The sequence below is a fragment of the Ambystoma mexicanum genome, chromosome 3p (assembly GCF_040938575.1).
Source record: "Ambystoma mexicanum isolate Mex_15411 chromosome 3p, UKY_AmexF1_1, whole genome shotgun sequence".
Lineage (NCBI taxonomy): Eukaryota > Metazoa > Chordata > Amphibia > Caudata > Ambystomatidae > Ambystoma > Ambystoma mexicanum.
In genome coordinates this window covers 533872233-533889174 of record NC_090925.1, presented here as the reverse complement: position 1 = coordinate 533889174, position 16942 = coordinate 533872233, and the positions used below count along the sequence as shown (strand labels likewise).

Here is a 16942-nt window from a genome sequence, read left to right as displayed (position 1 = left end):
GTTTTTTTTTTATTTTTTGAATGGCCAAAGCACACACAATGTCAAGGTGTCTACGAGTGATCACTCTTCTGTAGGGAATTGACAGTATCACAGATGACGGGTTCTATTGTAATGGGAAAACCAAATAGAACTATGCCAAAACCGGACCATTTACAATTTGTATTTGAATTTGTATTTTATTTATTTGTATAGCGCGCTAGGCCCGAAGGCAACCAGGCGCATATCGTAAGGCACAGGGTACAAAAATGGCATTGATACAGTTACAGGCAAAGATTAAGTTCACAGGTGCAAATCATATGCACAAGGTACAAAAAGTGGCAGATATGCAGGTATAGGAACAACATTATAAGATCTGTAAGGATATTTGGCATGTTACAGCACAGAGTACAGTACTACTGCACAAGTAGCATTTTTTTTTTTTGCAGCACCACCACAAGGGTGCGGTGCATTGCTATATGGGTTAGCAGATTAACAAGGAAAGACAGGCTATTCAGTCAAAAAAACGATTTTAATATATAAGATGCAAAGCTATTTTTACAGTTAAAAGCACACGTGTTCATTTAAAAATGCACACTATTTTTCACCTGAAATGCCTATATTGCTAGAGACACATTTGAAAATTAACAGCTAACATATTAACAATTAACCTGACTAATAAAACCTTATTTTAATATAACCCACTAATAAAATGTGTTCTCTACTGCAGAATTAGGCATACTTTGAAAACCATTTAAATGAGTGTGCAGATTTTTCTCTTCTCTGCCTGATTATCCGTGTTGTTGTGCACAGTAACGGCAGGAAGGAGGAAGTCAGATTTGCAACAATTGCAAATGTATAAGCGAAGCTATTGTTGAAAAGTAGGAGGATGAGAGATGATGGATTTCATTGGAACACGTCATAAAGAGGGCTGAGAGGAAAGTTTTAGTGGGCAGTAGCAGGGAAAAAGACAGGCGGACATCTTTCTGCACTACTGGGGAGAAGACCTGGCTGTGGGGGTGTCCTGCTGCAGTCGAGACTGGGGAAAGCTGAAAGAATTACCTTTCCACTGGCAGAGGCAGTCCTATCTGAAAAAGCTGAGAATTCCAGGCAATGACCCCGGCTTGAGAAGGCAAGCGTTCCTTTTTATTGGAGTTACGCCAAGAGAGCCACATTCACAGAGAGAAGAATCTGAACAGATAAGGTAATTACCTAACTGGGGGAGCTGTGTGTGTGCACGAAAGTATGCAGTCAGTTTAGAAAAATGAAAGTCCCGTGCGTGTCTTTATCAAGTGCTAATGTTGCAATTTAAGTTCTGTTCTCCGCCACTATAATTGCAGTGTGTCATTGAAAATGCTTTGATTGTTCCCTTTTATTGCTGTAAAAAATGAGATCATGCCTAAATGTAAATTTTATAATACAGAAAATATTTGAAAACAGACGGGTGGTTTATTTTCTATTTACCATTACAATGCCAATGATGTGGGGAGATTTTTAAACAGTGCAATGGTCATTTTAAGACAGATGTGTGTATGTCAGAATCAGTATGAATAATTGTGAATGACTGTAGTATAACTTGTTGGAGGTACATGAGCCAACGGGAAGAGAGACTCTCTGAACATAGCTCCCTACCGTATATAAGGTAGTGGAAATTACCACAAGACTACCACATATAGCTCTCTGTCGTAAATAAGTCAGTGAGTTTGCCCATGGTGGCGCACCAACACTATCCCTGGAAATTGTGGTTTCCCTAGAATGCAGGTCTGAGGTCTCTCTAGTGATCACACGAAAAATCTAAGCGAAGATAAGGGATTCTGGACATTGGGGCCACAAATAAAACAAGGGAATTATGCTCACCAAAATACCACCAACCACGTATACCAAATATGCAGGTCTGGGTGCTGAAATAATGCATGTCCATTGTATTATTGTTGCACATGGCCAAATCTGAATACAAAGAGTGATTATTGCTAAGTTATTTCTCGGCGGTAATAAAATACCGTCAGGCCCCAAATCTCCACAAAATACCCTACATATTTATGGTGCGTTGCAGGCCGGGAAAGTGATCATAGAGTACCTACTGGGCGTGGCAAGCGTGTCTCACACTGCCATTTGCACATTAAAGGGAACCCATTTTATAATAGCAGTGTGCCACTAAAAACGAATTTCAGAATGTCACAAAGGGAAACCACATTCTCAGATCTAGTGCAATATTTAGAGGCAAAGTTATTTGCACATGGGAATTGGTCTTCGAACAGTACCTTAGAATGGAGTAACCGCATTCAGGGTGAGGTGCAGAAAGAAAAACTAGACAATATTTTTGCAGAAGGCAGCATAATTCAGGTCTGCCTTACGAGATTATTGAATGCAGCCGATAAAAGTGCAGAGAAAGACTGTTTAATACGTCTATGCGGCAAAATATGGTTTATTTTAAACAAGTCACTGCGAATGCAAGAGAATGATACTCAGCTAATTAACAGGTTAAAGACTGAAATAGATGGGGCAAGTAAAAATCAGGAAATGTTGAGAGCAGAATTGGATGTATGCCAAAAAGACATGCAATTAAAATGCAGAGACTTTGATACTCAGTTATCCAAAAGCAAGAAACAATTTGAAGATAGTGAGCAAGAATTGACACACTTAAAAGCCTTAGTGGATCACATTAGGCAGGATAAAGATGAGGTTGTTTCAGAAATGCAGATTTTACAAAAAGAACATTGTGAAAAAGAAGGTGATCTCCAGAGTGTAGAACAAGAAATGATTAAAATGATTCAAGAAAGAGACAAAAGAAATAAAGAGTTCAATGAATGCCAAATTCAAATGTGTGACATGCAGGAGGCAATTAATAAAATGAGTGATGAAAATAATTATTTGCATGATGAAGCCAACAGACTCCTTAAAAAGTGTAAGGACTTAGAACAGCAAATGTGCATTCCCAGGTCACAGGAGAGGCGGCAGGGTACCACATTCAATGGAGTGGAGGTGAATTCTAGCTCTGCCCAAAGAGCTAGTGCCCCAGTGACTGGGCCGGTGACTGAACTTGGTTGCAGCGCCCTTGGGGGATTTGATACTCCCATTGGGGGCAGCCACCAATCTCATACACCTGAAAACAGGATTGAATCACAAAATAGTGCAATTCCATGCATTGCAACAAGTAGCCCCATAAAAATAATGAAATCCATTAAAGCCCTGATCAAACCATTTAAAAAGGGAGGTGAATGCTGCATTGAGGATCACTTAGAAGCGGTGCATGACATTTTTAAAGCGCTCCAGATACCTAAGGAACAGTACAGACAATATTTTCATTTAACTTTAGATGCCCCGACGGCCAGCATCATAAGGGGATTAAATGAACAGCAGAATATGACATGGCTGGAGTTTGAAAAAGAAATTAGGCGTCATTTTTCTCCTTTTCAGTCATTGCAAGAGGCAAAGAAAGTTGCGTACACTATTACTGCTGGACCTAATACATCACCTCGCCAATTTTTACAAGACTTAAAAAGAGCATTCTCTCGCTTTGATGTATCTTTTGACTCAAATTCCAATGAGTTTAAAACCGCATACTTCTATGGGCTACAGAAAGACATCATATCCCAATTGGTCCGTGAATTTGACCGTGACAAGTCCCTTGAATGGATTGTACATCAAAGCACCAAGCTATATGAGGTACTCTATTGTCAGGGTAGAGAAAGTGATAAAATGAAAGATACTAGGCCTAAATCTAAAGAACCCTCAGCCACAGTAATGGAAATCAGGTCAGCCAAAATGTCCCTTGAGTCTGCTCAAAGCCAAGGTAAAAATAATGTGACACCTGAACAAAGGGGTAATCAACAAAGATCGCCATTGCCTGTACCAATGTTCCAATCACATGATCCTAGTAATAGAGAGAGCTACATCAGCCCTAGATATTTAGGAGATAGACCCCGGGTAAGATACCGGTTTGATATGGCAGGTATGAACAATAACCAGAGACAAAATCAAGATCAAAGAAATGATGGTCCCTACCAGTCATTGGGGACACAGAGCAGATTTGATCCCAGCACCATGATATATGGTAATCAGGATAGGCCCCGATATGTGGATCGATTTACTGATAATGGAAATCAATATAGGGGCCAGTACCCACAATCTGAGAGACAGGACATGAAGCAAAACGTGAACTACAGTCCACGCCAGTACAATGATTCCCCACCAGGGGACTATAATCAAAGGATGGGTGCAACCCGCTCCCCTCCACAAATGAATCAAGAGTTCAGAAACCATCCCAACCGGTATCAATCACCTGAGAGGTATCAGAATAGATCCAATCAGGGGGAAAACAACCAATATCGACCTAGGCCACAGAAAGAGGATCCTAGAGAGGTGGAAAGGTTCCAATGCCTTGAGGCCCAAGTGAAAATGTTAGCTGAGCAAATAGGAAAGCTCTATACAGCGCAAAAACAACCTTCCAAAGAGGGGGCTGATGGCCATAGCAATGACCGGGGGGCTTCCGAAAAGTGACTAAGTACTCATGATAACTGCAGTGCCAAAATGACAGATAGCTCTGATATAATTTTGCATAACGACTCTGAGATGTCTAATGGATTAAAAATGAAAGTACCAGTAAATGAAATTGTGACAGAAAGTGCAAATACTTCTAAAAAAGAGGTACGGTTTAACTTAGAGCTAAATAAAACAGTAAAGATTTGCACAAATGAAAAAGAAACATTAGGAATTCCAAAAGAACAAAGGGACAGATTTAAGAAAAATGACTCATGCATGGGGAATACCAGTGAACAGGGAGTAAGTGGGGATGCCATAGCTCCTTCCCTGGGCAAGCAAAACAATTACCAAACACAGACAGAAAAAGGAAATACTCACAAGGAGGATACAAGTCAATCACCTGAAAAATTCTTTGAGCCACATATTTTTGAAGAGGCTGAAAGGGCTGGTATTACACTAAATGATCACAAATGCACAGAATTAAAAAATGACAAATTGCTGAATGATGTTGTGACACATGTTCAGTTGGAAGGTTGTAATGTGGTCTCTGACGTTACCCAGATGGATGGGCGAACGGTGGCCACACTCCAAAAAACCTCTGAACATGGAGAAATGAATAAAATATCTCGCACAGAAATGGGTAAAAAGGAGGGAAAAATGTCTTTTCATTTACCAATGTGCTTAGCCAAAAGTGAAAAAGACCTGAGAAAGGTGAGCCCTGAAATCAGTAAGAATTCACATTTCTTATGTGTATTAGAGGAAGTTGAGGACAGATATTATGCACCCATCACTGTAGAAGAAAAATGCCACACCTTTGCTATGATTGACACTGGCGCACAGGCCACAATTATGTCCAAGGAGCTGGTAAAGAGTATCAATGAAGGGAGGCCTCCACAGAGTCAGATCACAGTGAAGGCAAATCAAGGCCCAGTGCATAACTTTAATGGGGAGGAGGTGCCCATCATAGGTGTAACTGAGGTTGACATAAAAATAGGAAAGCACAGAATGAAACAAGAGGTATTGATCACATCTATTTGTGAAATTCCATTTCTGATGGGGACAGATTGCCTGAAAAGATTGTCTCCTCTCATAGATGGGGTGAATGGAGTGCTGTGGTCCTTAACCAAAAAACCATTGAGGCCTAAGAAACTAAAATCCCAAAACAGCAATATAAAAGAATGTCACACCATTGCCAAAACAAATGATGCTGTGGAGGTATACCTCCAGAATAGCTGCATACCTAGTGTCACTGTTATATTAAGGTGTCAAGACAAAGATCAGAGCGACAATGAAAAACTACCTGTACAAATATACTTGGACCCAAGGAAAGATTGGCAGACTGCCATAGACGAACACACATTACGTTTCTATTTAAAAGAGAATACATGCAAACAGAATATTGTTCCTAAAACAGATTCAGAAAAACACATTACCACTCTGGCAGAGATACACATGGAAGATGAGCAACCATGGGTTCACGCTGGTATAAATGATTATCTTAAAACAATAAAAGCCACTTTAGCGCTTGAACATGAAAGGAGTTTCATTAATGAGAAATTGTTGCAAAAAATTATGGAGAGGGAAGAAATCCCGAAATTTAGGATTAAAAACCAATATGTTTCTGGGTTGGACAGTCCAAACTTTGAAAACCGAATTACAGGCAGATGCATGCTTAAAATTAGCATTGGGCAGAAAGCAATTTACCATAATGTATGGATAGTGAGTGGAGCACAAAATGAATTTTACATGGGCAATGACATCATGCACAGAATGTGTATGGTGTTAGATTTCCTTAATCAAAAAATATGGTCGCGCCTAGGTGGGCCGGCGCCTGAATTTGAAGACAAAAGAAGGGCTTATCATTGTGCACAACTAGTTCCTTATGCAGTCGAATTACAGATGAGGAAAAATACTATTATTCCTGCATTTACAAAACAGTTTGCAATAACACTGAAATGCAAAAATGGACAGCAGATGAAAGGCTCTGATGCATTTGTATGCCTGAATGAATCCATAAAACAGCAAGGCCTGGATTATGAATACATTCCATTGGTAGACATTGGTGAGGGATCTGTAAAAATCATGGTGAATAATAAAGGTTGTCAGGATATTCATTTAGAGGAAAACTCCCCATTAGGAATGGCCATACAAAAATCACATTATACGGCAGATTTAAATAACATGGTGATTGGGAATATTCCTGAAAAATATGTAGATGCCAAGGGCGAGTTGCCAGAACACCTGGACTCTCAGCCCAAAGGAATGTTTAAAATTCATTCTGTGTATCCTTATGATTCAAATGAGACAGTGTGCTGCCATCAAGAGGATTGCATAATATTTAATTTAAATGAAAATGAAACAGGAAATCAGCCCATTGAAGTGGAAGCTGATATGCCAAAATATTTGAAAGTGGCAGCTCTACAAAAAGACACAGCCACACAGTTAGAGGAAAGCGCTGAGATTCCTTTACCAGAAGAGTTTCCAGAATTTTCCAGAATGGTAGAAGAGCAGATCTCCTTAGCGGATGCATGTAACAGCGATGAGGATCGACGCACTCTGAGGGAAATATTTATGGAGTTCAAGGATGTATTTGCAAAAGATGCTTATGATTGTGGTTTAACTGATTTACATGTGGCCACACTACCAGAAGGTTGTAGCAGAAATCCAGTGTTTGTACGCCAGTATAGACTACCGCTGGCATGTTTAGAATCATTGGCAGAGATTATTAAAAATTTGGAATCACGGGGAATAATTAGGCCCATTCATAGCACATCCAATACGCCTATTTTAGGTGTGTTAAAGCCAAATGGTCAATGGCGGCTGTGTGCAGACTTAAGAGAGTTAAATAAAAGAGTACCAGTATCTAGATGGCCACTACCATTCATTGATCAGGGCCTAGCTCAGATACATGGTTCAAATGTATTTACCACGTTAGATCTCACATCTGGATATTGGTGTGTGCCATTGGCAGAGGAGATACAACACCTATTTTCCTTTACATTTGACAGGACTCAATATGCCTGGCTTAGAGCTCCGTTCGGGTACATCAATAGTGGGAGTGAATTTGGCATATTTTTGAGAAAGGCCATGCCGGATGCAGCGGAAAGAGGGACAATAGTTTATGTGGATGATGTCTTGATAAAAAATGAAAACCTTAAAAGCCATTTTGATGAAATAAGACATGTGCTTGGCCAATTGCAGAAAGCAGGCGCCAAAGTATCTTTGCAAAAAGCACAATGGTGCAAGAAAAAAGTGAACTTTCTAGGGCATGAAGTGACTGAACATGGGCTAAATCCACAAAGGAAGAAAATAGAGGCCATACAAAGATTAAAAGATCCTAAAAATGTGAAAGGAGTAAAAAGTTTATTAGGGATGACAGGCTATAACAGAAAGTTCATTGAGAATTATGCAGAAATCACTCAACCATTGACTAAACTGCTTAAACTAAATACTCCCTGGAGATGGGAAAGAGAGCAATCTGATGCAGTGGCTAGATTGAAGGAATGTCTTGTAAAGGCACCATGTTTAGCATACCCCATAAAGGATAGGGATTTCTTTATAGAAATAGGCTTTTCTGAACATTGTATGTCAGCAGTGTTATCACAAAAACACGATTTGAATCACAAAACCATTGCATATGCAAGTAAGGCATTTTCCCAAGTTGAAATGAAATTTAATGAATGTGAGAAGGCCCTATTAACCACTGTGTGGGCGCTACAACATTTTCGCCCCATTGTTCAGGGAGAAAAGGTGATTATTGAAACAAATCATCAACCTTTGCAATTTTTAGAAAGTAAAAGAATTAGATCAGGCAATCTAGCGCAATCCAGAATCACTTCATGGACGCTGGCATTACAAGGTTTTCCCGTAGAAGTAAGATATGGACAAAATAAAAAGAGCCCAATTGCTCAAGGGTTAGCTGACTTACATGACTGTGCAGCTGAACAAATAACAAATGAAATGGATGTGGAAGCTAGTTTACAGGAATTTGAACAATCACCACACAAAGCTTTTGATGAAAAAACATGCAAGGATTTGCCAACTGTATACGTGGATGGTTGTGCTTTTCACATTGAAAATGACAGTAATAAACAATTAGTGGCAGGAATAGGAAATGTCTGGTTGAAATGTGAAGGCGTTCCTAGTATAGGGATGAGGATTGGAGATAGGAGCAGTCAGGTGGCGGAATTGGCAGCCATCTATAAAGCAATTGCTACTGCAGTTGATAAAAAGTTCAGTGAAATTGTCCTGGTGACTGATTCTGACTATGCACGGAATAGCTTTGTGGAGTATTTGCCTGGTTGGAAAGCAAGAGGCATGGTTACATACAACAAAAAGCCACTTAAACATGGAAAAATGATACAAGCCATAGACAAATTGGTGTCAGAAAATAATTTAACAATATACTGGAGAAAAATTCGTGGGCATTTAAAAACACCAGGAGAGGATAAGGAGGGAAATGATAAGGCAGACCATCTGGCTAAGATTGGGGCTGTGATGGGAGAATTGCTACCTATTGATTATTTAATGGGTGAAATACAAATTGATGCAGTCACACGGTCTAAAGCACCAAAGGAGGTAGATCAACCGGTGGTGCAGTGGAGTCATGACACGCCAGACCAAGATTTGATTGAGGCACAAAAGAATGATCAAATTTTGGGAATCTATTATAATCATTTGATGGATCCTGAACAAAATCCTTTAACAGAAAATGATTGTATGGGAAAAGAAGAGTTGAGGGTGTTATTAAAGAACAAAACACGAATTAGATTACAGGATGGACTCATGATTAGAGAGTCCATAACAGGGCAAATACAGTGGGTAGTACCCCTTTCATTCAGAGGACTAATGCTACACCATGCACATGATGCCATAACTGCAGGCCATAGAGGTTCACAAAAGACATTAGAAATACTAAAAGATTATGCTTACTGGCCACATATGTCCCAAGATGTGGAATTATATACTAGAGGATGTCTAGTATGCGCCCAATTTAAACCTGCTTCACCAATGCATAGAGCACCATTGATGAAAAGAGGCCTAACTCTCCCATGGTCAGATTTGCAAATAGACTATGTAGGTCCTTTAAAAAGGTCGAGCAGGGGACACCGCTATATTTTGAGTGTGGTATGTTTGATGTCAAAATGGATTGAGTGCATTCCCGCACCAGATTGTAGTGCGCAAACAGCAGCCACATTGCTGGTGAACCATGTGTTCTCAAGGTTTGGGTTGCCACAAAGAATTGAGTCAGACAGAGGAAGTCATTTCACAAGTACTCTAATGAGTAAGGTATGGCAAATACTAGGTGTGAAAAGGAAACTACATATCGCATATCGGGCGGCGTCTTCAGGTACAGTTGAAAGAAGCAATAGGTCTGTTGTGGACATTTTAAAGAAATTTGTGGCAGAAGCAGGTTCCAGCTGGGATTTGCGTTTACCATTGGTTTTGATGGCAATCAGGTCGACTCCTGCCAAAGCAACAGGTGTTAGCCCCCATGAGGTCTTAACAGGTAGGAAAATGGTGTTACCACAACACCTACTATACAGAACACATGAGCAAACTCTAGTGAGTGCATCCACAGTTCATGAATATATTGATGAAATGAGGAGGCATTTGCAACATGCATTTGCTTTTGTGCAGAGAAATCTGGAAAGAGCTGCTGACAGTGCTAAGTCATATTATGACAAAAAGACATCAGTAAAGGAATACAATGTAGGGGATCAGGTGTACAAGTTTCATTTTGGGAAAAGTAAACAGAAAAATTCTAAATTTCTGGCAGCCTGGCAGGGGCCATTCCGAATTATAGATAAAGTCTCTCCTGTAGTGTATAAAATTTTGAAAAATGAAGGTGAAACAGCAATAGAGCAGTTTGTCCATGTAAATCAAATCAAACCATGCCATCCCAGACATGAGATCAGGCAGCTTGAGCATGTGGAAACGGATAGAGTCCCTTGAGAAAATAAATGGGTGTAATCAGGAGGCAGTGACAAAGAAGTTAAAAAAAAAAAAAAAGTTGATTGTTATGATGGCACATAAACACTGTAATATATGTGAAAATATATAATATAAATAAATAAATAAATAAATATATAATATAAATAAATAAATAAATAAATGCACATATAACGGAAGCTCGTGGTTGGTGTACAGAGAGAAAGTGTATTAAATATTGAATGCTGTTTTATATGTGTTTGTTTTCTTTTAACTTGTGTTTAATTTCAGAAAAAAAAAAAAAAAAAAAAAGAAGTATTTTTACCAAGCATGTTTTATTTTTGGCAAAAAGGTGGAAATTAGTATTGTGCTATGTACTTAATCTGTTTATTTTCTATTTTGATTTAGACAATTAACATTATTTGGTCGGAGGTTCCGGGATCAGAGGCCACGGGAGACGATGGAGTACTGGAGACCGCGAGGACGGATTCCGGGAAAGCCCCAAAGAGGGGTGAAGACCAAGGCTACAAAGCGATCAGCATTGAAGATGATACCGATGACATGTTTAACAATAGTGATATTTGGAGGGATCTTCAAGAATTCAGAAGCACAGGTTGTCATTGAACCTGGACCAGCATCTGGTATCGCGGTAGAAGAAGCACCAGGATTCATCATGAGTGATAGAAGGATGATTTTCCAAAATATCTACATACCATTGGATCCTGAGATTTTGATTGAAAAACATTTGAACAATACCGGAATTAAGATTGAACAGACTAAAGAGTGGCTGGAAATAAGAAAAGAGGACGCTAAGCAGTCAATAAGAGATATATTAATGCAATTGGAAAAAACATTCGTGAATTCAGCAGACATTAAGAAGAAGAGAGGAAAGAGAGGTGCGGTGATGCTCGCGATATCAATGGTAATGTCTATAATTGGGGCAATAATAGGTACTACAATATCAACAGCCAATTCTATTTCGGTAGGAACACTGAGTACTAAAGCACAACAACTGAGTATTGACCTAGAAATAATACAAAAGACATTAGATGGAATTAGAGGGGGACTGGATGAACAAGTAAGATTCATAAATGAAACTGCAATCATTCTAAATGAACAAGCGGATGTGATGCAACGGGCGACTAAAATAATACTTAAGCATGACAGAACTTTAAATGAAATATTGAACATAATGAGTCCTGTTGATAGACTATTAACGAATTATATGAGAGAAGTTCAAACTGCAGTTTCACAATTGATTCAAGGACATATTCCCTTGTATTTTGTTTCGCAGGATATCATTCGGCAAATGATAGAAAGATTGACCAGGAGGGAAATTGACCTTATACAGATAAGAATTGCATTCGAAATGGGGAATGCAATGCCGTTATATGTGGACTTGGAAAGACTAGAGATCGGATTTTTGCTATGCATCCCATTTGTAGCCCCTGAACTTATTTATCAAACGAAGTGGGTACACAACGTGGGATTTTGGCAAGAGGACAAATTCATTAAGATTAAGACTCCAGAAGTGGTGGCATTTCAGTCATGGGAACCTGAAGTTTATTTAATACCAAACCTGGAAACATGTGTAACATTTAAAGAACAAAATTATATGTGTCCAGGTAAACCGTTTGTTCCTGATGCCACAGATGCTATTTGTGGATTGAAATCTGACCCAAGTATATCAGAGGGATGTGAAGTGATTATTAGTAATATGGGGAGTGAAGAAATGGCACAGGCTAAGATGGTCAGAGGTAAATGGTTGGTCAGTACCTGTTTAAAGAACATGACGGTAGTACATTTAAACCATGGAACATACGTGGTTAAACAGGTAAAATATAATGTTTTTTATTTACAGGTTCCAAAGGATGCAATTGTGTCAATTGGGGGATTAACATTGTTCCATGTAACAAATGATGTTTGGGAAAGCCAAGTGGAAAATATCGATTTTTTTCAAAGGGATACTTTTCCAATAGATCCAGATGTGGAATATTTATTGAATCACAAAGAAAGACATGTTATGAAAATGAATTTGCGAAAAAACAATATTACAATTAGTAATCTGGGCATAATAGAAGTGGAAAGATTTAATTGGGGAACCTGGGGGGAACGCTCAATAGTGGGTTTGGCTATCTTGGTGCTAATCATGGGTGGATGGTTGATTGTGCTATCAGTAAAAATGAAAATGTTACTGATTTTACTGACTACGTCAGGAAGAGAAAGATATCCCAATACACATGCATGTTAAGAGAAAAAGAAAGAACAAGTTGTTTTTAGAGATTGGCTTGGATTATAGCCAAGTTCTAAAAAACAAAAGGAGGGTATATGTAAGGATATTTGGCATGTTACAGCACAGAGTACAGTACTACTGCACAAGTAGCATTTTTTTTTTTTGCAGCACCACCACAAGGGTGCGGTGCATTGCTATATGGGTTAGCAGATTAACAAGGAAAGACAGGCTATTCAGTCAAAAAAACGATTTTAATATATAAGATGCAAAGCTATTTTTACAGTTAAAAGCACACGTGTTCATTTAAAAATGCACACTATTTTTCACCTGAAATGCCTATATTGCTAGAGACACATTTGAAAATTAACAGCTAACATATTAACAATTAACCTGACTAATAAAACCTTATTTTAATATAACCCACTAATAAAATGTGTTCTCTACTGCAGAATTAGGCATACTTTGAAAACCATTTAAATGAGTGTGCAGATTTTTCTCTTCTCTGCCTGATTATCCGTGTTGTTGTGCACAGTAACGGCAGGAAGGAGGAAGTCAGATTTGCAACAATTGCAAATGTATAAGCGAAGCTATTGTTGAAAAGTAGGAGGATGAGAGATGATGGATTTCATTGGAACACGTCATAAAGAGGGCTGAGAGGAAAGTTTTAGTGGGCAGTAGCAGGGAAAAAGACAGGCGGACATCTTTCTGCACTACTGGGGAGAAGACCTGGCTGTGGGGGTGTCCTGCTGCAGTCGAGACTGGGGAAAGCTGAAAGAATTACCTTTCCACTGGCAGAGGCAGTCCTATCTGAAAAAGCTGAGAATTCCAGGCAATGACCCCGGCTTGAGAAGGCAAGCGTTCCTTTTTATTGGAGTTACGCCAAGAGAGCCACATTCACAGAGAGAAGAATCTGAACAGATAAGGTAATTACCTAACTGGGGGAGCTGTGTGTGTGCACGAAAGTATGCAGTCAGTTTAGAAAAATGAAAGTCCCGTGCGTGTCTTTATCAAGTGCTAATGTTGCAATTTAAGTTCTGTTCTCCGCCACTATAATTGCAGTGTGTCATTGAAAATGCTTTGATTGTTCCCTTTTATTGCTGTAAAAAATGAGATCATGCCTAAATGTAAATTTTATAATACAGAAAATATTTGAAAACAGACGGGTGGTTTATTTTCTATTTACCATTACAATGCCAATGATGTGGGGAGATTTTTAAACAGTGCAATGGTCATTTTAAGACAGATGTGTGTATGTCAGAATCAGTATGAATAATTGTGAATGACTGTAGTATAACTTGTTGGAGGTACATGAGCCAACGGGAAGAGAGACTCTCTGAACATAGCTCCCTACCGTATATAAGGTAGTGGAAATTACCACAAGACTACCACATATAGCTCTCTGTCGTAAATAAGTCAGTGAGTTTGCCCATGGTGGCGCACCAACACTATCCCTGGAAATTGTGGTTTCCCTAGAATGCAGGTCTGAGGTCTCTCTAGTGATCACACGAAAAATCTAAGCGAAGATAAGGGATTCTGGACATTGGGGCCACAAATAAAACAAGGGAATTATGCTCACCAAAATACCACCAACCACGTATACCAAATATGCAGGTCTGGGTGCTGAAATAATGCATGTCCATTGTATTATTGTTGCACATGGCCAAATCTGAATACAAAGAGTGATTATTGCTAAGTTATTTCTCGGCGGTAATAAAATACCGTCAGGCCCCAAATCTCCACAAAATACCCTACAGATCTCAAGCAGAAAAGTGCAAGTCGTACGGTAGTAGAGGAGCAGGTGGCTTAAGCTGGTAGTAGGTGGGGTGTAGAGGATAGCCAGAGCTTAGCTTTGTTTTTGAAAAGTGAGGCAGATGGGAGAGTTCTGATGGACAATGGTACGGAGTTCCAGAGTTTGGACGCGAGGACTGGGAAGCTGTCTGCAGGTTGTATTTGGGAATAGTAAGCGATTGAGCTTGGGCAGATCTTAGGGTCTGTGAGGGAATTTACTGTGAAAGCGCGAAGTTAAGAAGATAGTTGCCTGGTTGTTGACACATTTATGAGTAAGAGTCAGTGATTTGAGCGAAAATCTTTGGGCAACAGAGAGCCAGTGTAAGCCCTTCCTAGTGTCAGAGATGTGCGCCGATCTAGGGATATTGAGGGCTGCTCTGATAGCATTATTTTGGGAGATCTGAAGTTTGATGAGGTTGCGTTGGTTGGTTCCTTGATAAAGTGCGTTGCAGTAATCAAGTTTAGACATAACCAACGTCCTAGCAAGAGTAATGGAGTTCTGGGTGGAGAGGAATGGGCGGAGAGGAATGGGCGGCAGCCTGTAATCAGCTTACAAGTGTAGGCCGAGGCAGCGGTGACTGCATTCGTTTGTCGAGTTAGGGACAGTGTGGAATCAAGGTAGATGCCTAGAGTTTTGGTCTCTTTGGCCACTTTGATGGAGTTACCATCAATGTTGAAAGTGCTGAAGGATGGGTCAAGCTTGCTGAGTCTTTGTTGGGTGCCAAGGATGAGGAGCTCAGTCTTGTCATCGTTGAGACAGAGCTTGTGATGTGCCATCCAAGCTTGGACGACTTGGTATACGTCGTTCAATGCTTTGGCGTCTGCAATGTAGTCACCAGTGATGGGGATGAGTATCTGGGTGTCATCCGCTTAGTTGGTGTAGGTAACACCAGATAGTCAAGCATATCGAACAATGGTTTGGTAAAGACATTGTAGAGCGTAGGAGATATGCACGACCCTTGAGGCACGCTGCAAGGGAACGGAGATGGGTCTGCGGATGCAGTGGGAGAGAATACTCTCATGAGTCTATTGTCCAGGAAGGATCTGATCCAGTTAGTGACATTTTCCGAAAAGCGGGCAGCAGATTTCAAATGTTGGCATAGGATTTGGTGATTGACCAGATCAAATGCCGCAGAGAAGTCCAGGAGTAGTAGAAGGGCTAGTTTGTCATTATCTTTTAAGTCCTTTATTTGGGTTTTCAGATCTAACAAGGCTGTTTCTGTCCATGCCTGGGTCTGAAGCCAGATTGTCTTGTGCCAAGTAAGTTGTTAGTCTCTAAATACTTCTGTATCTGGAGGTAGGCCGCTCTATCTAATATTTGCAGGAGGAATGGGACTGTGGTGATCGGTCTGAAATTGGTAGGTATGGACGGATCAAGTGTAGGCTTTTTCAGCAGAGGGATGACCCAGGCATCCTTCAGATTGTTAGGAACAATTCCAGAGTGAAATGAGGAATTGATGAAGGTGGTGATGAAGGTAGCACGGTCCTGGGCAGATTCCTCAATGAGAGGTGCCGGGCAGGAATCCCCTTGGCAGTTGGAAGTTTTGAGGTTCTTGATAATTTTTTCAACCTCATGGATAGTGAGAGGGAGGACGCTAAATGGAGGCTGGGTGAAAGTGGTGGACGTTTTGGGTGCAAGAGGTTTAGATAGGAGGGAGTTTTGTTTGGCATTGATTTTGGCTTGTAAGGTGGTTATTTTGGAAAGGAGGGCATTTTGGATGCTATTGCACCAGGAGCTGTCTTTGTTACAGGTATCTGGTATGGGCAAAGGGGATTCTAATTCTTTGAGAATTTTGAATAACTCCTTCATGTTGGATTCAGCTTGCGAGATGCGCAGGTTATAGGTTTCTTTTTTGGCCTGTATGATCGCTTCCTTGTAGTTAAGGGATGCGATGAAGAGGTTATCTTTGTTAGAAGCACAAGGGAGACTATTCCAGAGTGATTCCACCTTGCGTTTTTCTTTACGCAGAGCTCTAAGTTGTGGAGTGAACCACGAATTCAGGTGAGATCATTGTTTAGCTTTCCTAAGTTTAAGCGGGGCTATGGTGTCAATGGCTTTGAGCAGTGTTCGGTTGAAGGTGTCCACTAATACCGTAGGGTCATTGTGGGTTGTGGCACAGTTGTTCAGAATGGGTAGGATAAGCGGAGTAGCTTGTCCCTAGTGATATCCTTTTTATTCCTAGTGGGAATGGAGGGGGCTATTGTAGGTTTGGTGCTAGGAATGGTTGCTGGTAGATAGAAGATAATGACGTGGTGGACGGACCAAGCACAGGCTGAGTTGGAACTTATCGTAGTATTGCAGTTCAAGTCTGCGATCCAGTCAAGCGTTCTGCCTTTGTTATGTGAGGGTTCAAGGTTGCGTTGTTGAAAGCCTAGGTTTGACACAATACTTGCAACTTCTGTGGCCATGAAATCCTTAGGGTCAGACAATGCCAGATTCAGGTCTCCTAGCAGCAAAACTTGTGAGTTGGGCTTAGTATTGTTGAATAGGATAGAAGTGATATCTTCTGCGAAGAAGGAGACGGGTACCGG

The 16942-nt window shown here is 40.2% G+C and overlaps 1 protein-coding gene across 1 annotated transcript; it reads left to right on the top strand.

Moving 5' to 3' along the window:
• The first annotated feature begins 937 nt into the window (after positions 1-937).
• LOC138580595 (uncharacterized) lies at positions 938-13778 on the top strand. Its single transcript, XM_069651259.1, has 2 exons — positions 938-1180; positions 10798-13778. Exon 2 carries the CDS (start codon positions 10850-10852, stop codon positions 12638-12640), a length of 1791 nt encoding a protein of 596 aa, XP_069507360.1. The 5' UTR covers positions 938-1180; positions 10798-10849; the 3' UTR covers positions 12641-13778.
• The last annotated feature ends 3164 nt before the right edge of the window (positions 13779-16942 follow it).

Bases quoted from the DNA above. Each gene is read 5' to 3' on its own strand.
- LOC138580595 (XM_069651259.1), top strand. From the start codon at position 10,850: ATGGAGTACTGGAGACCGCGAGGACGGATTCCGGGAAAGCCCCAAAGA.